Below are 26,446 nucleotides of genomic sequence, written 5' to 3'. Positions count from 1 at the left end.
AGAGGCTCACTTGGGAGGATTGCTTGAGCCCAGGAGATCAAGGCTGCAGTGAGCTGAGATCACACCAGTGCATTCCAGCCTGAGTGACAGAGGGAAACTCTATGTCAAAAAGAAAAGTAAAGAAGAAATGTAAAATGCAATCTCATTCTACGTCTTGCATGTACACGGCCCTGATACAGTTGAAAGCTTGTCTCATTTTCTTCATTGTGGTTAAATCCAATTTAAATTAAAATACAAAATGCTTAACAATCATACAGTCAATATTTGCTGCGGGAAACAAAGAGATCTACACTAGTATTTACAACTCTTAAAAAGGAGACAATATAACAATTTTAACACACATTTAAACCTTCTGCCTCTAGGAGATATATCAATTAACAGACAATATTCAAAGAAATCAGTGCTGTATAGATATTTTTGGTCTATTCAGGTGCAATTTATAGTACAGAACCGACACAATACTGCAGCAGAAACCATAAGTTACAAAGTGATAACTCTCACAGACAGTAATTAGAACACTTGCCCCTCCAGATACAGCAACTTACATTCTTTGAGAAAACAGGCTCTTTCCCTGACCAGAATACTCCACAGGTCTTATCAAACCAAAGAAACACTTTTTCACTCAACACTGGTTTTTAAAAACCATTAGAACTTTTGGTTTTAACAAGTTACAATTAATAAATATTCCTTTAAAAAGAAACTATTTTCAAAAGATGATGTATTTTACTTGTTATATTAACTTGTAGTGCATTTTATTTCAAACAGAGAGATAATTACCAAAGACAGCAAATAAAAAATTTTTAAATATTCAATTCATTAAATAATTGCTGCAGATCAGTCTTCTAAAAGGCCCAAAACTAGACACTGAGGGGAAAAGAATATTGACTAAAATATCAGCTTCACTCTTCAGGAGCTCACCTTATGCAACAGTATACATCATCGTTACACAATTTACTGATACTCAGTTATTCTATCAAGAACAACATTGAAGAATAAGTTCAATTATTAAAATTTACATTCAGGCCAGGCATGGTGGCTCATGCCTGTAATCTGAACAACTTGAGATGCTGGGATACGCAGATCACTTGAGGTCAGGAGTTTGAGACCAGCCTGGCCAATATAGCAAAACCCTATCTCTACTAAAAATACAAAAATTAGCCAGGTGTGGTGGTGTGTGCCTGTAATCCCAGTCACTCAAGAGACTGAGGCAGGAGAATCATCCTGGGAGGTGGAGGTTGCAGTGAGCCAAGATTATGCCACTGCACTCCAGCCTCAGTGACAGAGTAAGATTCTGTCTAAAAGAAAAAAAAAAATCTACATCCAGAGGAAGAGAGCTATATGAAACAAATCATCAAAATCAAGGAAATGCAGGCAAACTTATGTTAGAAGATGACCAAAGTGTTGTATGTGTTCAAGTCTTAAATGTGGGTATAAGTTAATTAAGTCCCTCCATTTGTACCAGAAAGGACAAAAGAAACACCACTCTTATCCTCCTTCACCAAAAACAAACAAAAATAAAAGATCACAGGTTAAAATTAAGATCAAGCTCCAAATGACAAAATTAAGAGACTGAGGGACATGTATAAAAGGAAAAGTGAGTTTTGCCATGGAAATGGGTTAAGGATTCATGGACCCATTGTATATTTATATGAGACTCAAGTAATTTTTTCCAGAAATTGACAGAACAATGACCCACACAAGATCGCTTCCTGCTTTGCTGCCAAAACACCAGGCAAAAACGGGCAACATATTCATCATGCCTGAGAGCAGCTCTGACTCCACTGGTACTATGTAATATGTTAGTTTCAAACCATGTTATTGTCATAAACTGGCAGGCATTGCATCTTGTCAATTACTAGCCAGTTCATTATTAACATTCCTGAGTGAATATTACATATGGTATAATTCATTACAGTGTAAAAACAGGCATTTATATCCTGAGGAATTCCTCACCAAGACTATATGGAATATTTTTGATCAGTGGAGGAGACACATTAAGTAGCTTTGTCGCATTGCCCATAACTCTTACATTGTTCATTTTATTAAAGGTATCATGCAATGAGAGTTAGCAACATAATCACTGCAGAAATTCACCTTATAAGAAAACATAATCTACTTTTTATGAATTGGTATAATAAAATATTAAGCAGAATCACTTGTTCTGAAAAAAATCACAATTCTATCATCTGAGATATAAATTTAAATTTCCACCTAACATCACTGAGAGCTGTGACTAATTCAGTCTCTATGGCAAGATAAAATTTTTAATACAGTCTGAAGTTTGCAATGTTGACCATATTTTCATGCAAGTTGAAGTAGACAAATTTCATGGGTTTTAGTACATGTCAAACAATGCTTAACTGTGAATATCCATGAATGCAAATATGAGACAGACAAGTTAAGTTAGTGAAGAGATCTAGGTCAGCTGGGCATGATGGCCCATACTTGAAATCCCAGCACTTTGCAAGGCCAAGGCAGGAGGCTCACTTGAGGCCAGGAGCTTGAGACCAGCCTGGGCAACATAGCAAGACCCCATTTCTAAAAAAAAAAAAAAAAAAAATTAAAAAATTAGCCAGGTGTGCTGGTGCATGCCTGTGGTTCTGCCTACTCTGGAGGCTGAGGTGTGAAGACCACTTGAGTCCAGGAGCTGGAGGCTGCAGTTAGCCAAGATCAGACCACTGCACTCCAGCCTGGGTGAGAGAGTGAGACCCTATCACTAAAAAAACAAAAGAGAGAGAGATCTGGTTTACTTTGTGTTTCTTTGTGACACTGAAGCTGATAGTAAAATGGTTCCCATAAATTAGAATTCTACAAAGAAGCTGTTGGCAGAGACTTTTGTGTTTTGTTTTGTTTCATTGCCTCTCCACAGCCATGTTTTGGGGAGTTCACTGGTGACAACTTTTAACGGAAAGAGGCTCTCACTTTGCGGCCCTTCAGAGGCTGTGGTGGGCGGTAATTGTTCAACAGAAAAGCTGCTGCTTCACCCTCCGCTGTGCACAGGAGACTGCGGAATTTGGCCAGCTGTAGACGAAGAAAAGAGTTAGCTTCAGCATAGAATCCCCATCAATATTAATGAATTACCCTGCATAAAGAATTAAGATATGTTTACGACCAAGAACAACAACAAAAAAATTGCAATGAAAATTTTCTGTTACACGTCATATATATAATAAAGCAACTCTCCTGCTGAATTCTCATCACTGTACAAATACCTGCAGGTTCCAAAATTAAATATATAAGCATTTTTAATTTGATGATCAAAGTAACAAGAGGAAACATCTAGAGTGTGGTTTACAGAGTAAATATTTAGAAATCAGAGAATGTTTTTCAACCTATAAACACACACACGTTTTATGACAAAATGAACTCAACTATACATGCTGTTTTGAAGCCTAATTTTTTTTACTTAGCATATATCCTAGTCATCTTTGCATGCCAATAAATATCAGCCTACATCATTATTGTTTATTGCTGAAAACTTTTCTATTATAAACATGTCTTATAAATTTTTAACAATCCCTTGGTGGTTTAATTTTATTTGTTAATATTTAGTACAGGTCTAAAGTGAAGCTGAAAAAAATTAAAGAAATTTTATCTTCTCAAAAATATGCACCAAAATTATATTGTCTATTAATAAAAGCAAATCTTTGGTGTTTGTTGTTTTGTTTTATTTTGATGAAGACAAATTATTAAGAATGAGAACCTCTGTTCTCTAAACTTTGTTAACCACCTAATCTCAGAGTCAGGCAAATTCAGACTAGGACACCTCCTTTAGGTTTTCATCAAATACCTGATGCCTAAAATGTTTCTTGTACAGTACTAACCAGAATGAGGGCAGAGGGGAGAGAAGTCCTTTGTAAGAAACAGGCAATAGTTTATAACCATGCTCTATGGCAGATAGGATAAACCATCATATATACAAGCAACCACATTTTCCACATGTGATATTTTGAGGGTTTTTTTTTAAGTACAGATATGGGAAGGAGACAAATGTTTACAATGTACTATTACTCATGTTTCATTAGACCAGATCATTATAGCTATAATCACATGAAACTTAAGAGAATCTCTGGTCAAGTGAAGTAGCAGAAGCTAATAAAATGTAACCTCTGGGACCACAGGAAAGACACCTAGCCTTCTGCAGATCATGACAATCCAGGTCTGTCTGCAGTGGCCATTCTGAGTGTCTGTGCAGGAAATCTGAGTCCTGAATCAAAGCACGGGTCCACAGGCCTCATCAAGCAACCTGCCTCCACAGTGATACAGCTGATTCCTCTGAAGACGATGGCTTGATTTTCCTCCCAGAGCCCCAGCTCCTGCCCCTGTTCAACTTCTCTGGAAGTTGATCATGGCTCCCTACCCCAGCAGCACATTCAGCTCACCAGTCTAGAACTGGATCTGACTTCAGCTCTTTCTCTGACCAGCCTGTGCATTTTGGAAAGAGTCCCTAGACCTGTTCTGATGTCTCGCCAAACCGCTTCCCCTTATAACTCTGGGTCTCACAATCATTAGGCCCAGCTAGATCGATCCTGTATTTGCCAGTCTCCACTCAGATTGACTCTGGTGTCCTCCACCACGGCCCTGGCCTTAAAATGCACATCCCTGGCTGATTCTTCACCAGTCTCATCCCCTTATGTGGTTCCAGGCTTTATTCAGGCAGCAAATCTGTCCCTCTGTCACTAAGGCTGACTCAGCACCTACAGGTTCCCAGTAGGAATGTCCCCAGTTCAGGTCTGAGGCTGAAGCAGGTATGACCTGTTTTGCTGGTTTCCTTGACTCTAATACTGAAATTTTAATTTCATTGTGTAGCAACACTGATAAGCTGAAATACACTTCTTCTATGGTTCTGTAAACAGCTTTATGTCACTCTCATACTCAAACCTTTTTTTTTTTTATAGAGAAGGGGTTTCACCATGTTGGCCAGGCCGGTTTTGAACTGCTGACGTCAAATGATCTTCCTGCCTCAGCCTCTCAAAGTGCTAGGATTACAGGTGTGAGCCACCACTCCCAGCCTTCAAACCTCTTTAATAGCACTCCGCTGCCTGCCAAAATTGAGTAATAATAAAAGTAATTTCTGTTATGAAACATGGTGGACTAGGCGCTATGTTAAGTGCTTTACATTACCTCGGTTAATCCCCAAAATGTCCCGATCAATAATATATAATTATCCCATTTCACAGATGAGAAACTTGAGGGGTAGCTGAGAAGTTTCAACATATAAGCCATCGTGACAAACAAGCCATGCTTGAGATTGACAAAACGATCTCTAACTTGTTTTCTGTTTTCATATTTTCCTCTGTTCTTTTAACTTACTTTTTATTATGGAAATGTTCAAAAGTACACAAAGGTAGAAAAAGCAACATCATAAATCACTAGGAATCCATGGCCCAGCTTCAACAATCGTCAACACGCAGCCAATTTTTCCAACCATTCTCCCACCTAAGCTCTCTTTCCATTGGCCAGGTTACCCACACTAGGCTATTTTTAAGCAAATACCAAACATCATATCATTTTAAACATCTCCAAATACATCCCTGTAATACATTACATTTCTAACATTTTTATAGGTACCCAAAACAAACGTGTCAGTGTGGCTTCCAAGCTCCTTGACCACCCAGTTCTAACTAACCTTCCAAGATTGATCTATTACGTACACACGCATGTCTCACTCTAAGCCAGTTTTGGGAGGGATGGTCCCAAAGCATCTGAATGAAAATACTTTGAGTTAATTCTTAAAAATTCAGATTCCTGGACCCTACCCCAAACTTGAGAATCAGAATTTCTAAGTCCCAAGGATTCATGTTTTTTGAAATAGTCTCACTCTGTTACCCAAGCTGGATTACAGTGGCACAATCTCAACTCACTGTAACCTCCACCTCCTGGGTTGAAGCGATTCTCATACCTCAGCCTTCAGAGTAGCTAAGGTTATAGGCAGGTGCCACCATGCCCAACTAATTTTTTTTTTAATTAGTGGAGACAGGGTTTTACCATGTTGGCCAGGCTGGTCTTCAACTCCTGGCTTCAAGTGATCTGCCTGCCTCAGCCTCCCAAAGTGCTGAGATTACAGGCATGAGCCACCACACCCAGCTTGTTTTTGATTTTTTAAGTAAACTTTTTATTTTGGTACAGTTTCAATTCATTGAATTATTGCAAAGATACTACAAATATTTCTCATATACCCCAAATTCTGTTTCTCCTATTATCAATATATTATATTAGTATGGAACATTTTCCATGATTAATGAATCAATATTAAAATGTTAGAATTAACTAAAGTCCTTCCTTTATTTAGATGTTCTTGATTTTACCTAATGTCTTTTTCTTTTCTGATCCCATCCAGGAAACACTATATTTACTATTCATATTTCCTTAGGCATTTCTCAAATGTGACAGTATGTCAGACTCACCATTTTTTTATGACCTTGACAGTTTTAATGACCTTGAGAGTACTGACTGGGCATTTTTTAGAATGTCCCCTAATTAGGTTTTGCCTGATATTTTTTCATGGTTTGACTGGGACTGAATTTTTTTTCTTTTGCTTTATTCTTTAACTTTTAAAACCACCATAATATTATATTTTAATATATTGAATTGTTACTCAAATAACTTTCTCAATTTGGTTAAAAACTAAAATATGTGAAAGTGTTCCTTCTAAAATAAGTGAAAGTATTCCTACTATAGCAGATTTAAGTGAATGCTCCAAAGTGAATTAACAATCACTTCAGACTCTAAAATACAGCTATTCTTTTATATATTGCTCTGCATAAAAACCACATTAATCATATTAATCATTGAGCCTCAAATAAGACAAAGTAGTGAATCCACAGTTACGGAGTCATAACTCCTAAACTTGCAGGGAGATATTTTTAATAAGGTTAACTTTATTATTTTTAAGGAACTAAACTATATATTTTGATATATTCTCTTCCAAATCACTGGTGGATTGAAAACAAAAAAAAAAACTAAACAAAAAGTTATTTTCCAAGTGGCTTTAAGAAATAACAATGCCCTTGAAATATGAGGGAAAACATGACCCCCTTATTAACTACCTTGATGTTATAGTTTATTCATTCTTAATATTATTCAGTTCAAATTTAATAAAGAAATATAAAAGTAAACCATTTAGCATGTGATGAGGAGAAAATGAATTCCCTTAATAAGGACTCTGAATCAGTTACACGTAATTTTTCTCTAGACACAATGATAAAAAAATTCACAGGAGTTTTCATGTCAGTCAAGCTCTGGATTTCTATGCAGACTTTTGTAAAATGTTTTAAAAACTATACACCAGGTTATTATTTGTCTTTGATACTAAAGACAAGGTCAATAAGAACAAATACCCAACAGAAAGAAGGATGTGACCAATGCCCCAAGGGGAAATGCTGCCTGAAATGATCTTGGTAAAGGTGGGCCAGCTCTGGTATCATTAGGAGAAAAAATAACAGCTAGGCAGGTGGGCAAGCCCAGTACATGTGTACTTTACTAGCTGCAAAAATTACTAGACTATGTTCATGCTAAGATATTGCACCTAATTCAAAAAGAACAACAAAACCTAAACCAACGAAGAAGCTCAGCATCCAAAAACACACAGCATCCACCCGCCAGATTGGTCAGCCCCATGGCTCAGTGCTCCCAGCTCCAAGTTGAATGCACTGAACAGGATCCTAGCACTGTAATACTTGGGAGGCCGAGGCAGGAGGATCATTTGAGGCCAGAAGTGGATCACTTCAAGATCAGCCAGGGCAATAATGTGAGACCCTGTTTACACAAATTTTTTTTTAAAGTAAGCCAGGCACGGTAGCATACACCTGTAGTTACAGCTACACGAGAGGCCGAGGCAGGAAGACCAATGGCTTGAGCCCAGGAGTTCAAGGCTGGGGTGAGCTATGATTGCACCGACTCCACACCAGCCTGGGTGACAGACTAGATATCCTGAGTCTAGCAAACTCTTGGCCTATAGGGGAAGCTCAATAAGCATTTAACGTAAGAATGAGTGAGTAGATATCTACACAAAAAGAGCTATCCCATAGCCTCTCCACAAATGCTTAAGCATTAAGACCCTCAGACAGCTCAACAAAAGTTTTGCCAACAAATGCCAAAAGATCAACAATTCCTCCTCTCCATATCACTCTCCTCCTCTTTCTCTCTCCTTCCTTTTCTTATAATTGTAGTAAGAACACTTAAATGAGATCTACCATCTTAACAAAAATTTTTTTAGACAGGGTCTTCCTCTGTTGCCCAGGCTGGAATGCAGTGGCACAATCCTGGCTCACTACAGCATCAACCTCTTGGGTTCAAGCGATCCTCCTACCTCAGCCACTTGAGTAGCTGGGACTACAGGCACACACCACCACGCCTGGCTAATTTTTGCATTTTTTGTAGAGACAGGGTTTTCCCATGTTGCCCAGGCGGGTCTTGGACTCCAAGGCTCAAGCGATCCACCCAGCTCAGCCTCCCAAAGTGCTGAGATTACAGGCAGGATCTACTGTGCTCAACCTACCCACTTTACAAGTTTTTAAGTGTACAAAGTAACAACTTCTTACACTTAGCAGGCACACATTTCTTAGGGCAGTGCACCAATCACTGTCATCAAGTTTCACTTGGAAATTTGTAGAAGCAGGTGTGGAGACTAAAGTCAGAAAGAAAAATGTCACCTTCTGTAAGTAGCCTCTCTCTGATTTTTTTGTTTGTACCTCAGCCTGTATCAAACAAACATATCAAACACACAGCAACAAAACAAAAGCAAACAATTGTAGTGCTCAAAATAATGCTCCACTTTCATCAATGTCGCTAGGTACATTTCTAAGAAGTGGCAAAGAAATCGTCTAATCATAGAAGGTCAAATAAGAAAGTATCATAGATCTCATCTAGCCCAATTAATGAAGAGAAAACACAGACTTCGAAACACAGCAGAAATAAAAAGGAAGCCCCGTCTCCTCTGAGGGAATCAGTATCAACCTGAAAGAGATTGTGTACCTGTTGAGAGCTGATGTTTATAGGTTGCTTTAAAACAATCCATGTGACACTCTCAAGAAGAGGTGGAACTGTAAGAGAACCAGGATATGTCCAGTAGTCCCAGTATGGTGGAAGTAGAGATAATGGGTCAAAATTTGTGAATCGAGTTTGTTTACCCTGAAGGAACGAAAAGAATTCCCACATATTAGAATGGGATAGCTTTACATAGACCTCAAAAAACATACCTCCGTGTACATCCATTATAATTCCATAAATAATATAGAATATCTGTATCTAGAATTATCTATTATCTTCCTTTAGTATCTTTAAAAAAGCATCTATCTTCATCTTAAAATTTTTAGATAAAGTAACATATCATATAGATTAATTTATAAAGCACAAGTTTTGTTTTAATATAAGTGGTCCCTTAATGTGTTACAATTAAAGGCTTACTCTGTAATTTAATGTCAGAGACTAATTATGCATACATATATTTATTCATGTTTATTTTAGGTAATGTAAGACCCTTCCATTCAAAATATAAGTGGTAATAGGTTACTTCTGCTTTTTTCATCAAGTATGTTTCAAACTTGCTTCAAAGCAGGCAGTATATGTCTAAGGTCTAAGTCTTTAAAGGAAGATAAGAGAATATAGGAGAGAACAAGAAATATGTTAATTATTAACAGACAGTAATTTATTTTACCTTTTCTTTAATGGAATCCAAAATGTCAATAATCTTTTGCAGTTGGGAATTAGGTTCACCAATCTAAAAACACAAAATTTCAAAAGAAATGGTTACTGTAGCAGATGAAGTCTGAATCACTCAATTTCAGCCACTATTTTAAAATTATTTTTTAAAAAACCTTAGCCAGCACAGAACATACAGTGATTGTTCTGTAACAAAGCTTCTCTTTTACCTGCTGGCCTTATCATGCCAGAAGAATCTGAACAACAAGATAAAATTACAGGGTTCCTGTACTGAACTTTCAGTTTGGTTGCAAAACTAATAGTAACAGCTTAATATTTGCTAAGTTTTGTCAATGTTTAAGATGTAGGTTAACTTGAGAGAAACTTTGCTTAAGACAGTCTAACGAATAACCTGCACTACTAAGCTAGATGTGACAGTCAGACCCTAAATTCAAACAGACAATGGTGGCATCAAAATACTAGATGCAAACATCTCACACTTGCAGCCTAAAATGATTTGAGATCCCAAAGGGAACATATCATCATAAGCAAACTCATCATAAATTGTAGATACATAAATGATCCTCTTTTCATCACTACAGGTGTTCTGAATCTACCTGAAGGTTTTAAAGCACCTGGGTCCTGCTGCAATCACCCCTATTTGGTGTCCTTAAAGGCAAGGGATTGTTGCCATCCATGACAAGCTCCGCTCATGAGTTACAACACATAGACAGTATGGGGTGTGACAAAGGTGCACGCCTACAAGAATGTGGAGGCAGTGGGAGGTGAAAGGCCCAACCTGTTCCCAGGTATGATGACAATAGTTATCTAACCACATGTGAATATTAAAGGAAATACAACAAATTTTTTTTTTAAACCAGTGAGTACATTGGGACAATACGTCATTGTGGTGAGACCAGTGTTTCAAGAATCAGGAGCTTGAACTTTATTCTGTCCTAAATAGTATGCAATTAGGAAGAGCCCAGAATAAATGTTTTCTTCCAGTAACTCAGTTGTTATTTCTGCTGCTATTCTTGATGTTGATGTTACTCTTGATCTCGATGTTATTCACATAAAAATGATCAATGGACAATAAGAAGACTTATAAGACAATGCTCCTAAATGAATATATAATCTTTAATTATTCATTTCAAAAGGAAAATGCTATACCTAAAAGGAGTTTACTATTACAAGATGGTTGAATATCTGCTTCATGACTGAAGCTCTCTCTTCAACAAGGCTGATCATTGAAAATGAAATCAATGGATTCTCACCTGTAAAAACACTCCCAAGACAGCCAGTCCATCTGGTTCATGAGCTGCCTCAACAAAGCTCGGGTATTTGTCTGAATTCCAGTGAACAACATGGAGCTGAAAGGGAGATAGACAACATGGTTGGAATGTTGTGTTAGACATCCTGAAAAACATAAATGCAAATAAAACATTTACAGATTTTCCAGTGCTGGTATACTCATATGTATAATGCATTTATCACAAGAATCTTGGACAGAATCCTCTCATTTACTTTTGTCCAAAAGTGAAAGTTCATGCAGTGAAGGATCATGGTCACTTAACTAGCCTGTGGTGCACTATATTAAAGACTATATAGAATGCCTTAAGCATCCCAGCCAGACATGGTGGTGCATGCCTGTAGTCCCAGCTACTTGGGAAGCTGAGGCAGGAGAATTGCTTGAACCCAGGAGGTGGAGGTTACAGTGAGCTGAGATCACGCCACTGCACTCCAGCACTCCAGGCTGACGGACAGAGCAAGACTTCATCTCAAAATAAAAGGAAAAAAAATTCCTTGAACAAGCCCCTGTATCCCTAACAAATGCCTGTGTTAGGAAAAAAATGCCTGTGAACAGGAAAAAAAAATGCCTGTGAACAGGAAACAATGCCTGTGAACAGAAAAAATGCCTGTGAACAGGAAAAAAAAAAAGCCTGTGAAAAAGCCCCTGTATCCCTAACAAACTCCAGCTATTGCTCCCAAGTAACTGGATGCTCCTCCATGTCTTCCACAGATGAGACTGCAATGGAGTAGCCTCAGATCAGATCCCGGCTGAAAGTAAAGTCCAAGGAAAGGGCCTGAGCTTACAGATGGGTGGAGAAGTCAATCTCCTACCCAGTAGGTTTTCAAGGACAATCCCGCTACCAAGGACAGTGAGGCTGTTTCTAAAACTGCCCAGTTAAATGTTTACTACCTGTTGTTTTAAGACTTTTTATGGCTTGAAAATACAAAGTCTCCTTATGAGTAATCATGTTAAGCAGCATTCAAGCTTTTTTATTATTAAGATGATTTTTAATTGGCAAATCATAATTGTATACATTTACGGAGCACAATGTAATGTTTTAATATATGTTTAAATGTAGAATGATTAAATCAAACTGGTTAACATATTCATCATCTCACACAAAAAAAAGCTCATCATTTTGATACATTTACCACCTTCTATGAATATGTTTAGATACTTTGCTGAGAGCAAGTTTCAATGGGGGAAAAAGAAGCTTTGGTAGTCCAGGAATCAGAGGAAGAAAATGGGAGGGTAGCTGGTGGTACTAAGGTGGAGGATAAGTAGACAAACGGGAAGCAAAGGAGGTGGAGGGGCCTGGAACTCTGGAAAACCCACCTCATAACTCTACCCATATGCAAGCAGCCTTATGCAACACCTAAAGGTATCCTAAATGTTCTACCATTGCAAGCAATACAGTATCTCAAACACACCCAAATTCGTGAAAGATTTCAGAATAACGACAAAGGAGAAAATCACTTTTGAGGAGTCTTCAGCCCTGGTTAAGGGCAGGACAAACTGAGACAGAAGCCAAAGGGTAATGTGACACGCCCAAAGATTTAGCTACAATAATAAATGGTGATCAGGACATGGTGTCCAAGGACCCGATATGAGGGACTGACTTCAGACAATATCTCTTCTAATGAATCCCTTTTGTTTATCAGAGAGGAAATACTTATGTGGGCCTTCATGCCCAAATCATCTTTCTAGTTGAATGTTACAGAGATAATTTAGCATATTCAAATATATGTTTATCTCATCCTTTAAGTATAACTCTATGTCTTACAGGCAATTTATAGGAGATAATTTCTGGATAGATAACAATTATCATAAATAGTCAACTATAAAACTATAAAACAGTGCACCATTCACAAACAATCAAGGAAGACTGTGTGGTATCAAGCAAGTAATATAAAAGTGGATCCCTGTAGTGCCATGTTCCAAGTTGGTGTGAGATAGTTGGGGGAGGAAAGAATCTGAAAACACTGGATGATGAAACATAATTCATTTGGCTCACATGAGACAAATGACATTCACTGTCAGGGAAGGGCGGATAAGGATGTTAAGATTGTTTCAAGTGGCTCCGTGCCAGTGTACCAGATCTCTTAGTAAGAGATGACACTGGAGAGAAAGACAGAAAATGACTTCTTTAGGGTCACAACGAGAACTGATTAAAAAATAAATGTGTAAAGAGAGATGAATGGACATACACACACACACACACACAAACACACACACACACACACACACACACATATATATATCCTATATATAACCATTCTTTCGCTAGTTAAAAATACAATTGCTTAAAATATGATGGGAAACTAGGCCAAGAAAATCTTTTTTTTTCTCTCCTACACACCTTGCTTAATTGGCAGCAATACTTTCACAGAGGAACTGATACCATTTCTATTAGCATTATATTTGAATTAAAACATAGAAAAACAAAATAGCAAACTCACATTTCCTAACAATGACAAGAGCAGTGATCTGAGCTGAATGACAAGAAATTGTTGTAGCCACTACAAAAATGAAAATTAGATTCTTCCCTACTGGCAACTAGTTTCTAAATGATAATATTAAAATTAAGTAGTTTTAAACTGCCTATTAGTGATATGCAAAACATACTGCCAAATACTATGCCAAAAATCCATGATGAATGTTGAAATCATAGTTTCACTATTAGCTACATATTTAAAATGCTTATTATATATTCTGTCTAAACTGTCATTAGATAAAGTTCTAAACACAAAATGGACAATTAGCCTAGTTTTGTAGATGCCTAACTTTGGGATAAAATGTTTCTTGATTTAGATCACTTTAATCCCTCTGTAATATCACAAACCCTCCTATTAGGCCTAAAATTAAAGTTGCATATGTTGCAACTTTAAATGTTTTTTATTTTATTTTATTTTACTTTTTTACTTCTTTTTACTCACAAGGGAACATAACATGATGATAGTCATGAACTCAGTACAAAAGAAGCTGGAAAAACTAATCAACTCTTCGGAATCACGGAACTGAGCACAAAGGGGTTCTTTTGAACGTGAAACCAAATGCAAGGACTCCCAAGTGCCCCCATCTCCAGCCTTGACCTCTTGTTAAAGGAAGTTTTTATCCAACAGCTTACTTGAACATGAGCCTAGAATGTCTAACAGGCATCTCAAACGTAACCTGTCTAAAACAGAGTGAATTCCTCTCTGCAACCTGCTCCTTCCCAGACTTGCACGTCTCAGTAAATGGTGCCACCAGCTTCCAATATGCTCACACTAAAACCTTGAGAGTGTTTCTAAACTCCTCTTTTTCCTTCCTTCAATCACAACATCTTTTTCATCAGCAAACCCTACTGACTTTATCTCCCAAACATCATAGATTTGTCCAGCTCTCTTCGTCTCCACCACGCCCATAGTCCAAATTACTGTCACTGCTCACTTGAATGACTTCCATAACCTTCTAATTCACTGTCACTGTCAGGGAAGGACTGATAAGGATGTTAAGCCCTTTTGCCTGACAACAGCCTCCTCTCCACACAGCAGCTAGTTATATTTTATAAAATACAAAGGAGAACATGTCATTCCCTTGATCAAAACTTTCCATTATCTTCTTCCCACTGCATCATAGACAAACTTCAGACTGCTTACCATGCCCAACAGCTCTGGATGTGCCATGGTCCCTGCCTGCCTCTCTGGGATGGAGCGCATAACTTTTCCTTTCTCATTAATTTCAATCCTATAGGCCAATGACTTTCTCCTCTTGAACATGCCAACCTCACTCCTGCCTTAGATCACTCGTGCTTGCTGCTCCCACTTCCTGGAAAACTCCCTTTAGATTTTTATCATAGTGCTTTCTTCTTATCATTCAGTCCCAATTCATGTATCACCTCAAAGAGGTTTTTCCTAAGCCCTCAGCCACTCTACCAGATCACATGGTATTATTCCCCTCAAAGAACTTACCACACACCAGTTATTTATTTGTTTATTGTCTACCTCTCCCACCCACCAACCCTGAAGTTTGACCCAGACTTTTTCTAACTGCATTTTCTATCTTGACCTAGAAACATAGATCCTGCCCTCCCTCACTCTCCAACCCACCAATCGACAAATCCCACTAAAGCTGCCTCTTCCAGCCAACCAGCCTCCACTTGCACTCTCATTTATTGCCTGGAACTTTCCCCAAAAGTTTCCTTCAAAGCTCCCCTTAGCCATTCCTGCTTCCATCCAATCTATTCTCAAACAATAGTTGAATTATTTCTGAAATGCAATAACACCACTTCCTAATTCAAAGCCACTAAGTGGCTTCCCATTGCACTTGGAATCATGTTCATAATCCTTACCAGGACTTAACCTCAGTAAGATCGGGCCCTTCCCAGCCTCTCCAACTCTGCCTCTTATAACTCTCCCCTTCATTCTCCATGATCTAACTACACTGTTGAAGGCCATACTGTTTTTCAAGTGTGTAAGCCCTCTTCTCAACCCAAATCCTCACACGTGATTTTATGCAAAACCACTGCTGTCTCCCCGCTTGACCTGGTTCCCTCCCCTTCATCTATCAGGTTTTAAGTTAAGCCAGGTTTAACTTAAAACCCCTTCATCCATCAGGTTTTAAGGTGCCCACCTGTGGTCCCAGTTGCTCTGGAGGCTAAGGTGGGAGGAGCCCTTGAACCCAGAAGGTCAAAGCTACAGTAAGTCATGTTTGTACCATGGCACTCTAGCCTGGGCAACAGATCGAGAGCCTATCTCAAAGAGAAATAAAAAAAGAAAAAACAATCCATTCAAAGCTTTATCCACAAAGCTTTATCTTTAAATTCTGGGGCTGGTCATAGTTTTTTTGTTAGATTCTTTTATTTAAAAAAATAAAAATAATATTGACCACATGCGGTGGCTCACACCTGTAATCTCAATTCTTCGGGAGGCCAAGGTGGGCGGATCACCTGAGGTCAGGAGTTCGAGACCAGCCTGACCAACAAGGAGAAACCTCATCTCTACTAAAAATGCAAAATTAGCCGGGCATGGTGGTGGGCGCATGTAATCCCAGCTACTCGGGAGGCTGAGGCAGGAGAATCACTGAAACCCAGGAGGCAGAGGTTGCAGTGAGCTGGGATTGCACCTCTGCAATCCAGCCTGGGCAACAAGAGCGAAATTCTGTCTCAAATAAATAAATAAATAAAAATACTGTTTGTTTAAAGCATGCATAAAAATGTATGTGTTAAAATATACTTAAAAATTCCAAGATGCTTCCAATTTGTGTAATATTTACCTGGAGGACTCATACTTAAGAGACTTTAACATGAATTGAGTGTCCAAGGTCTCCATGTGAAACAAAAGAAAGACAACAAAAGAGTTATCTGTAATGTTGTAGTTTGTATCTAGGTTCTTTAATAAGTGAAATTTGCGTTAGAATTTTTTCCATTCATAAATACATAAGTGAACCAAAGGTTTTTGTCCTTTCCTTCACTGGTTTGCTAAATAAATAAATAATAATGATTTATTCCAGAACAACAACAACAACAAATCTTCATCTACAAAAATGCACCATGATCTGCAGGGTAGGACTCTGAGCCTCTGACATCTGTCAGGAGGACCCTTTCCAGGAAACTACTTGCCAGCTGGCACTAAACCTAAGCCTGTCTGAGAGTATGCAGTACTTTCAAGTTTATTAAAGTATAAGGTGCAGCCACACAAAGCATTTTGACCAAGTTTCCTGAGTTGCTAAGGAAAATGAGAGATCAGTGATCCAAAGCAACCAGCAATTAGTCCCGAGGGTGCTTTGGAGATTTAGAACAACATGTTATATTCAGAACATAAATCTTCAGAAAGCAAACATGAAAACTTCAGTAAAGTATCCAAACTGAGACACCATACATATTTAGGAGTCCCATTTTCTACCTTCTGACATATTTTGTCCACCATCATAAAACATTTCATATGTATATTTTCTTTCCCTACCCTGAGGACAGAGCAAGTTCCATACCCTAAAGCTATTTGGCTTCAAACACAAGTGATTTAGTTGCAAAGCAAACGTTCTGGACTATAGCCTCAAAGGGCAGAGATACATGTCAATGAAAGAGTGAAAGTGGAAAAAAGTTCTGATTGTTGGATTTCTCTGAACAGTAGGGCTATTCGGGGCATCTAAACTCCACAGCTCAGTAACCACGAGAACGTGATGAAAAATTGTGCTTTCCTGATAACATTGCTCTGTCTTGCCTAGGCGACTCAGAAGCCAAATTATTTCCACTTGAATAGTATCAGTTGAGTCATCTAATTCACTTTCATCTCATGGCAATGTTGGGTGTTAGTAATATTTAATTATATTAAACTTGAAGTTTATTTTGCTTTGTTCTTTAACCAGAGGATTAAAAAAAGTAGAAATTTTTTTAATCCACATCATGCACAGAGTATTTTTAGTGAATATAATTATAAGGAAAAGGGAGTAAAAACAAGTCAATGAATGCTTTGTTGTGTTATGATTTACCAATAAGCTGAATAATTAACAGAGATTTTTATTTTATGCCTGTAAATAAAGAGTTTAGAAGAGTTCGTCTTTTTTTTTTTTTTCTAAGTGAAACTTTGCCATTTACCTATTTAAATATCACCTATTTAATGTGGTTTTTACATGTTAGTGGATATTGGTATCTGGATGAAGAATGACCACATTTGGACCTAAGACAAAAAAATGTTTCTTTCTCTCTCTTCTCACTGGCCTTTCAGTGGCTAGAAACAATTTGTAATTTGGTATCAGACAGATCTAGGTTTAAACATGTGTCAATGCTTCCTAGCTGGATAAATTACTTAATCTCTCCAGCAACCAGTTTATTCATTTCTCAAATGGGAACACATAACCCCAAGCTCTCAGGGTTGGTTAAGGCTTAGGAGGGCAATATTTGAAGCTCTCATATTGATAAACTCTCATATTGAATGAATAAAGTAATTTCAGACACTAAGATACCTAATTGGCTCAGGACCTATTTGGAGTCAATAAAGTCATCCCTGTACCCCTTAAATCCCACTATGTAGTAAAACCATGTATCAAAAAGGTATGCCTGATGCCTTACCTCCGCAGCATATCTTACTCCGTCTACTACGTGCTCAGAGCCGTGGTCATCAGCGGATCCCCAGTGAAGGTGAAACTGCCGTAACCTGTAGCTTCCAGTGAGAGGACCACCATGCAGAACTAAACACCAACATGTTTTATATTGTTAGCAAGAAAAAAGTATGTACATAAGCTGCCCAACCCACATCTCCCTGAATTACTCCGTACATCCATGTTCTCCAAGAAATTTTTTACAAATGTGTCATTTGCTTTGCCATCAAGAATACCACTTTTAAATATGTGTAGAGTGAAAACAGAACATTTTTAAAAGCATAAAGAGTCCACAATACAGATTTGTATGGAACACCTGGGAAATCATAACAGACATACTGGTTAGAAAGGTATAGAAATGAGGAATTCTGAAAGGTCAGGAATTGTCGTGTTTACTTGAAGAAAAGTCAGCCTCTCCGAACAAGGATGTGACATGCAGAGAGAGAGGTCCAGTTTGAGCTTGGTAAAGCAGGGCAGCATTGTGGTTAGGGCACCGGCTTCAGCAATTAGAATGCTATCTTTTCCTAATTATGTGATCTTGAACAAACTCTAATAACTTTCTTTTTTCCTCTCAAGACAACAAAGTCTCTCTCTGTTGCCCAAGCTGGCACAATCATGGCTCACTGCAACCTTTAACTACTGGGCTCAAGTCATCCTCCCACCTCAGCCTCCTGAGTAGCTAGAAGTGCAGGAGTGCACCACTACACCTAGCTAATTTTTTTTTTTTTTTTTGGTAGAGACAGGGTTTCACTAGGCTGATCTCAAACTCCTGGCCTCAAGTGATCCTCCCACCTAAACCTCCCAAAGTGTTAGGATTACAGGCATGAGCTACCACACCTGGCCAGGCTGGTCTCAAATTCCTGGCCTCAAGCGATCTTCCCACATAAGCCTCCCAAAGTGCTAGGATTATGGGCATGAGCTACCACACCTGGCCACAGACCCTAACATCTAAGCTTTACCTTCCACATGTAAAAACAAGATAGTAATAGAACGTCCTCCTAATACTATCATTAAAACAGAAGAAAAATTAAACACAAAGCACTTATCACTACCTGACACACAGTCAACACAATCAACACAGTTTATTACTGTAAAAACAGGCAAAGCAAGCAGACGTTTTGTACTTAAATTCTATATTCTTGGGGAAATGTGAAATACAGGACAAAAATAATTTTTCAAAAATCTGTCATATCTTTGTCACTTTGACAAAGTACATTTGAGTACTTTTCCTCAATAAATATGATCTCTAAAACTATGACAATAAATCATATCTTAAGTATACAGAAAAGCTTCTTAATAGAAAACATAGTCCTAAATTGTCTCATCCTAATTAATCTTTAGTGGGCATGTTTAAAGCATATGGAGAATCAGGAAGCATTGGATGCTAAATATACCATAAGTATCATTAAATTTCCATTAACAGGCCTGGCACCGTGGCTCACACCAGTAATCCCAGTACTTTGGGAAGCCAAGGAGTAAGGATTGCTTCAGCCCAGGAGTTCAAGACCAGCCTGGGCAACATAGCAAGACCCTCATCTTATTATTTAAATATATATTTATATTTATGTAAATTCAATATGTATATATTCAATATAAATAAATTTTATATATTTGCATATTTAATATTTTTTGGCTGGGTGTGGTGGTTCACACCTGTAATCCCAGCACTTTAGAAGGCTGAGGCAGGCGGCACTTGAGGTCAGGAGTTCGAGACCAGCCTGGCCAACATGTCTCTACAAAAACAAACAAACAAGAAATTAGCCAGAAATGCTAGCTTGAACCCAGGAAGTGGAGGTTGCAGTGTTTTTGGGTTTTTTTTTTTTGAGACAAGGTGTCTCTCTGTTGCCCAGGCTGGAGTGCAGTGAGGCTCAAACTCTCAGCCTCAGTCAATCCTCCCACATCAGCATCCCTAGTGGCTAGGACTACAGGCACACCTGGCTACACCCAGCTAGTTGTATTTTTTGTAGTGATGGGGTTTCACCATATTGCTCAGGCTGGTCTGAAACTCCAGAGCTCAAGTGATTCTCCTGCCCCAGCCTCGCAAAGTGCTGGGATTACAGGTGTGAGCCACCATACCAGCCTTGAATTTGACTTTTTAAAAATTATTGGTAATTTGCTAACCCCAGCCATTTTCTTAAACTACACTGTAGTCAGTTGTCTTGAAAGAGAAGCAACCTGGCAACAGGATCTGTTTGCTCAGGCATTTACTGTCTGACAATTAAGATACAAATTCCTTTAAGGCAGAAACTATTTTGGTCCCCTGTATCTCCAGTGCCCAGAAAGTGCTTGAATCAATTAACATTACCAAGGTAAGAGGCCTCACCTGTTAAAGTACTCCTCCACAGACTTCAGTTTGTAAGGATGCTACTGAAGTTATCTGGGAATCACTAAAAACTAAGTTCTTAGGACTAGTGAACCTGAAAATAATCACTTTATAGTAAACTTGCTTTATGGTAAAGCTACAAGAACAGCACATCTGCAATTTGCTTGGAATCTAGAGAAACAAGCCAAGAGCATAGAGTTGCCAGGATTATACCGAGAGAAAAACAGAGAGACCAAAGGACACAGATGTTCCCACTCAGTAGGACCTTATATTATTTAGGGAGCCAGAAGAACCTTCATTAAACCTGGCTTATTTTATTCAGAGCATATACACACCAAGCTACTCTCTCATTCAACAATTATTAAGAGCTTACTATGGACTAGCAACTATTCAATACCAAATATGCAATGATAAGCAAAGTTGTCCTTATTCTCAAGAAATTTAGTAATGAAGAAAACAGATAATCATAATAGAGCTTTACGTAATTGTCACATTGTCATAGGTTACCAATTTATTTTCCTAGCTATCTTAGCTCCTTGGGATTACACACCTATGGCATGTCCACCTACTAAATCTTTTTCTGTTTGTTGTGTGTGTTTTGAGGAATATATAGTGTAAGATCTTGTGAATAATTTGTTTCACTTCAGGCAGTTACCTAGAACTAGATAATGGAAGCATAACTGAGAAATTGACATTTTCTAGGGATGAAATTAAAGAACCATCACTGAATTCATCAAGTTACTGCTCTTCCTAGCAGGATTTTCTTAATCAGAAGACAACTTTCCTTTGAACATCTGTTTAAAATTTTGGCACACATATTTTATCTACAAAAAGAAGATACACCATTATTGTTAGTAGTAGTAGTTACTAATAGTTATTGAGTGCTTACTATAATCCAAGAACTATTTCATTTATAAAATAGAAAAATTAGTACCACATATTTTTAAAAATAAAGTTTCCAACAATAAATAATGTTTATTTAAGTGTTAAATGGTAAATATTAATTGATTTCTTGTTGTTTGTAATTTTATTGGGAGTTAATCTATGTATGCTAGTGTACCCTAATGCTATGTCATGGTATTTTCCATGTCCTTCCATCACACACACAAAAATATTTTTTGTAACTTAAACACACATGTATTGAGTGCCTACCATGTGCCAGGTACCATGCCAGGTACCAGGTAGGTAAGTAAGGCATAGTTGTTACTCATAGAGAGTTTTAGCTCAGTGGAAATACAGAGAAGCCAATTAGCAGTTACAACATAATGTGGAGAGTTCTGCATTACGAAAATCTCAGGATGCCCTGGGAGCCACAGTAAGGGTGGTAGGGCCTCAGGTGAGGTTCCCAAAGAAGCGAGATCCTGTTTGAGTTCAGAAAGACCAGGAGCTGAGGTGAGAACAGCCTTGTCTTTCTTCATCAGATTACTATTTCACCTGTATATTACAGCGAATAGGAAGTCTTCTTAAAGAATTTCATGAGCCAGGAATGGCATGGTGGCACATGCCTGTAATCGCAGCACTTTGGGAGGCCAAGGCGAGTGGATCACTTGAGGCCAGGAGTTAGAGACCAGCTTGACCAACATAGTGAGACCCCATCTCTACTAAAAATACAAAAAATTAGCCAGGCGTGGTAACATGCACCTGTAATCCCAGCTATTCAGGAGACTGAGATGGGAGAATCACTTGAGCCTGGGAAGCAGAGATCGCAGTAAGCTGAGATTGCATCACTGCACTCCAGCCTGGGTGACAAAGTGAGACACTATCTTAAAAAAAAAAAAATCATGAGCCAGGTGTGGGTAGTGTGTGACTGAGGTGGGAGAGTCACTTGAGCCCAGGAGTTCGGGGTTACAGTGAGCTGTGGCTGGGCCACTGCACTCCAGCCGGGGACAAAGCAAATGTCCCTCTCTTAAAAAAATTTTTGTTTCAAGTTTAAAAAAGACAAGAAAGAAAAAAATTATCAGCTATCTGCTTTCTTCTGCTCCCTTTTTAAAGGACTATGAAATCTGTGAGTAGTTCTCTCAAGTTTAACTATGGAGCATGGATATGTCCACCCAAACACACACTCCAAGGACTATGAGGAGGATTTCATGCCTGTGGTTTATTGACATGCCTGAGTTGGGATTCAGGGTTAATCTTGGTCAAGATTGGCTTCTTCAAAAAATGGAAACTGTTTTACTCAAATTAATGTGGTTTGCTACTGAAAGTATCTTTGTGTTTTTTATAGTTTACCAAAAATCAAAAAAACAGCAAAAACTTATTTTGTTTAACTATTGTGGTTTCTTCTTTTTAACTGATTTAATCCCCCGAATCACCATGAAACAATCTCTTTTGGTTTATCTTGAGAAAAAAAGAAAAAGAATCATGACCCATATTTACATAGCTTCTGTCTCAGATGAGTACAAAGTACTTTATGGATATTTTCAATTAATCCTGGCAATTTTATTGTGAACTAGATAGGAAAAGGATCTCCATTTAAAAGAAAGAGCACATACTACTGATGACAAAGTGTCAAATCCAGAAACATAAGTTGATTTCACTGATTAACCCGAAGTACAGAGAAAATGAGAGGAAAAGAAAAAAAAGGAGAGAGAGAAACCTGGGTTCTCATAGAGCAAATTAGAGTAGAAAATTTTTACACTATGAATGTCTATGTTTATAAAGAAAAGACTTGAAGTTTTAGATGAAGTAAAATGTAATTATTTTTCATTCTAAACTGAGGAATGAGTAGCTTCACTTTTTTTTTGTTTTGTTTTGAGATGGAGTCTCGCTCTGTTGCCCAGGCTGGAGTGCAGTGGCATGATCTCGGCTCACTGCAGCCTGCGCCTCCCAGGTTCAAGCCATTCTCCTGCCTCAGCCTTCTGAGTAGCTGGGATAACAGGGATGTGTCACCACATCTGGCTAATTTTTGTATTTTAGTAGAGATGGGGTTTTACCATGTTGACCAGGCTGGTCTTGACCTCAGGTGATCCGCCTGCCTCAGTCTTCCAAAGTACGGAGATTGCAGGTGTGAGCCACCATGTTTGGCCTTATTTATTTATTTATTTTTATTTTTGAGACAGTTTCACTTTTTAAATATTTGACATAAACAGTATCAAACTACAATTGTGGGTGGTTTAAACTATGTATTTAGAACACCTGGACAATTTTACTATATATATTACATTAAACACAAGAGATGGGATCTTGCTATTGCCCAGGCTGCCCTCAAATTCCTGGGCCTAACTAATCATCCTCCTTCCCCAGTGGCTGGGTCTACCAGTGTGTGACGCCATGCCTGGCCTAACCACTTTCATTAACATAGATTCACAAAACTGAGGGTTTGAAGGAAATATAGTTGAACATATATATATAAAAGGCCAGGTTCCTCCTTACTTGCACTTCCTCCAAAAAGTTGAAAATGCCATGTACTAATTTTTCTATATGCATTTTTTTACAATACTCTGATGAAAATGTACTACTTAGGCCAGTGTGGTGGCTCTCAGCACTTTGGGAGACTTAGGCAGGCAGATCCCTTGAGCCCAGGAGTTCGAGATTAGCCTAGGCAACATGGTAAAACCTTGTCTCTACAAAAAATACAAAAATTAGCACATGCCTGCGGTCCCAGCTACTCAGGAGGCTGAGGCAAGAGGATTGCTTGAGCCCAGAAAGTCTAGGCTAAGTGAGCCATGATCGCACCACTGCACTCCAGCCTAGGCAACAGAGTGAGATCTTACCTCAAAAAAAAAAAAACCTTACCACTTTTATGAATTTGACAAACATGAGGAAGAAGTGTGTGTGGGCTTATAATTTTTGATAATAAAGCTTTACATAAATACAAGATACTACAACTAACCTAAATCTGGGCTCAATTGATAACTAAAAACTTCGTTTCAATTGGGGGATTTTTAAAATTTAACTATATATTTTCATTAATAAAGCAAATACACCATCATCCTAATCTTAGACTAAAAATAAAATCAATCTGTCAGAAGCCCTAAGAAGTGTTTCCATATATGATTCTCTCTAATTTTTTATCTCATCTTACATTTAAACTTGATACCTTGGACAGAATCTATGCTTGGGCAGTAGATATGCCTGAAAAGACACTAAACATTCTTTTCAAGAATGCTTTTCTCATCACTTACTTAATAAATCAATGGATAATCTGTGGGTCCATTATTTACACAGCGTGAAAGACACTATCCCAACAACTCATAATTAAACAAAACTTTTATCATGTGTTCTAGAAAACAGTACTAATAGGGAATATGCAGTAAAAAAAGTGTTTCAAATATTTATTTTTAAAAAAATTTTTAACTTCTACTTTCCCTCCCTAAGTCCATTATTAGGAGAATGGTACATAAATTATGATGTAAGCATAGCCAATACAATTCAACTTTTTAAATTATTTTATTTTATTTTTATTTTTTGAGACAGGATCTTGCTGTCACCCAGGTAGAGTATAGAAGCACTATCATGGCTCATTGCAGCCTCGACCTCCTGAGTTCAAGCAATCCTCCTGCCTCAGCCGACACAGTAGCTGGGACTACAGGCATGCCCCACTGTGCCTAATTAATTTTTTATTTTTTGTAGAAATGAGGTCTCACCATGTTGCCCAAGCTGGTCTCATACTCTGAACATAAGCAATCCTTCCACCTCAGCCTCCCAAAAGTGCTGGAATTATACGTGTGAGCCACCACACCTGGCTACAGTTTAGCTTTTTAACAAGATACATTTTAATCTGGAAAGATGTCTATAAAATATTTTTAAATGGGAAAAAATTTCAGAGTTATATAGCATTATTCCAAATGTATTTTTAATAAGAAAATGTAAAACAAGGATGATACAGATGTATGTATACATAACTAAGCACTAAAATATTATGGACAAATATAACATTAGGCTGGATGCAGGGGCTCATGCCTGTAATCCCAGCACTTTGGGAGGCCAAGGCAGGAAGATCAACTGAGGTTATTAGGAGTTTGAGACTAGCCTGGCCAACATGGCGAAACTCCATCTCTACTAAAAATAGAAAAAATTAGCTGGGTGTGGTGGTGGATGCCTGTAATCCCAGCTACTCAGGAGGCTGAGATAGGAGAATCACTTGAACCCGGGAGGCAGAGGTTACAGTGAGCCGAGATCATACCACTGTACTCCAGCCTGGGCAACAGAGCAAAACTCTGCCTCAGGAAAAAAAAAAAGAATATAACATTAGTTACTTCAGGAGAGATTGTGAGAAGAAAGAGACATTAATATTTGTCATATGTTTCCAAATTGTTTTATTTACTATATATGGATATTACTTTTGCAATTAAAATAAGAAAATAAGATTTTAAAAAAAAAAAACTAAACTTTTTGTATTCAAGCATGTACTAAATGGCATTATAGGTTTGCGAATAATGCTAAAATAATTATTGCTAAAACTTTGCAGAAACAAATCATGAAATATTTATAAAAACTATTAAACTTCAATATTTTTATAATGGTAAATGCTAAGGGAAGTTATAATAACAAGCTAAGGTCAATTTTAAATTATCATGCAACATATCCTTTTCTAAATACTCCTTTTTATTATTTTAAGGTAAGATTATCTGAAGGCTCAAAATATATAACAAGATATCTCAATTCACATGAAGAAAAAATATACTTCAGTTTCACAAATTCCAGGTCTAGCAAAAACAAAACATGAAAGATAAGAGAGTGTCATCTAATCATCCAAACGCTTCACTCGTGACCACACACACAAAGCCAACCTGATTTGTCCTCTGTGTCATCAAAGTCAACGTTGAAGGAATGGCCGCTGTTGCTGATGATTTTAGCTGAGCTTGGGTCATACTTGATACTAAGTGGTCGGAGGGAAGAATCATATTTCACTTCTTTGGTTTTAATCTCAATTGGAGATTGCCGATCACCATCAGCAATAGGGAAAAATTCATTCCAATGAATAGGACCTTAAATATATAGGACCAAAAGAAAACGATTAAATACGTTTTTCTTTCAACAAACATTCATTGAGTATAACGCACTGTACCTGAAATTGAAGAAAATGCAAAGATTAATAAAATGAGATTCTCATCCTCAGGAACTTTGAGTCTAATTTTTATCTTTTACAGTATTAGTTGTTTTTATTACAG

General features: G+C 37.8%; 1 protein-coding gene across 4 annotated transcripts in view; it reads right to left on the bottom strand.

The window, feature by feature from the left end:
• Nucleotides 1-397: 397 nt before the first annotated feature.
• Nucleotides 398-26,446, bottom strand: part of CA13 (carbonic anhydrase 13) — a 57,455-nt gene continuing 31,406 nt past the window's right edge. For all 4 annotated transcript variants that reach the window (XM_064384334.1, XM_064384336.1, XM_064384335.1 and 1 more), the window contains 6 exons: nt 26,066-26,263; nt 17,982-18,100; nt 10,917-11,012; nt 9,659-9,721; nt 8,977-9,132; nt 398-3,021 (listed from right to left, as the gene is read on the bottom strand). In XM_064384334.1, coding sequence (XP_064240404.1) covers nt 2,902-3,021; nt 8,977-9,132; nt 9,659-9,721; nt 10,917-11,012; nt 17,982-18,100; nt 26,066-26,263 — 752 coding nt within the window. In that variant the 3' untranslated portion in view covers nt 398-2,901. The remainder of the gene's footprint in view (nt 3,022-8,976; nt 9,133-9,658; nt 9,722-10,916; nt 11,013-17,981; nt 18,101-26,065; nt 26,264-26,446) is intronic.

This window comes from Aotus nancymaae, unplaced genomic scaffold (assembly GCF_030222135.1).
Source record: "Aotus nancymaae isolate 86718 unplaced genomic scaffold, 86718_ANA_hifiasm-v0.15.2.pri h1tg000036l, whole genome shotgun sequence".
In the NCBI taxonomy this organism is placed as follows: Eukaryota; Metazoa; Chordata; class Mammalia; order Primates; family Aotidae; genus Aotus; species Aotus nancymaae.
This window is presented reverse-complemented; position numbering and strand designations above follow the sequence as displayed.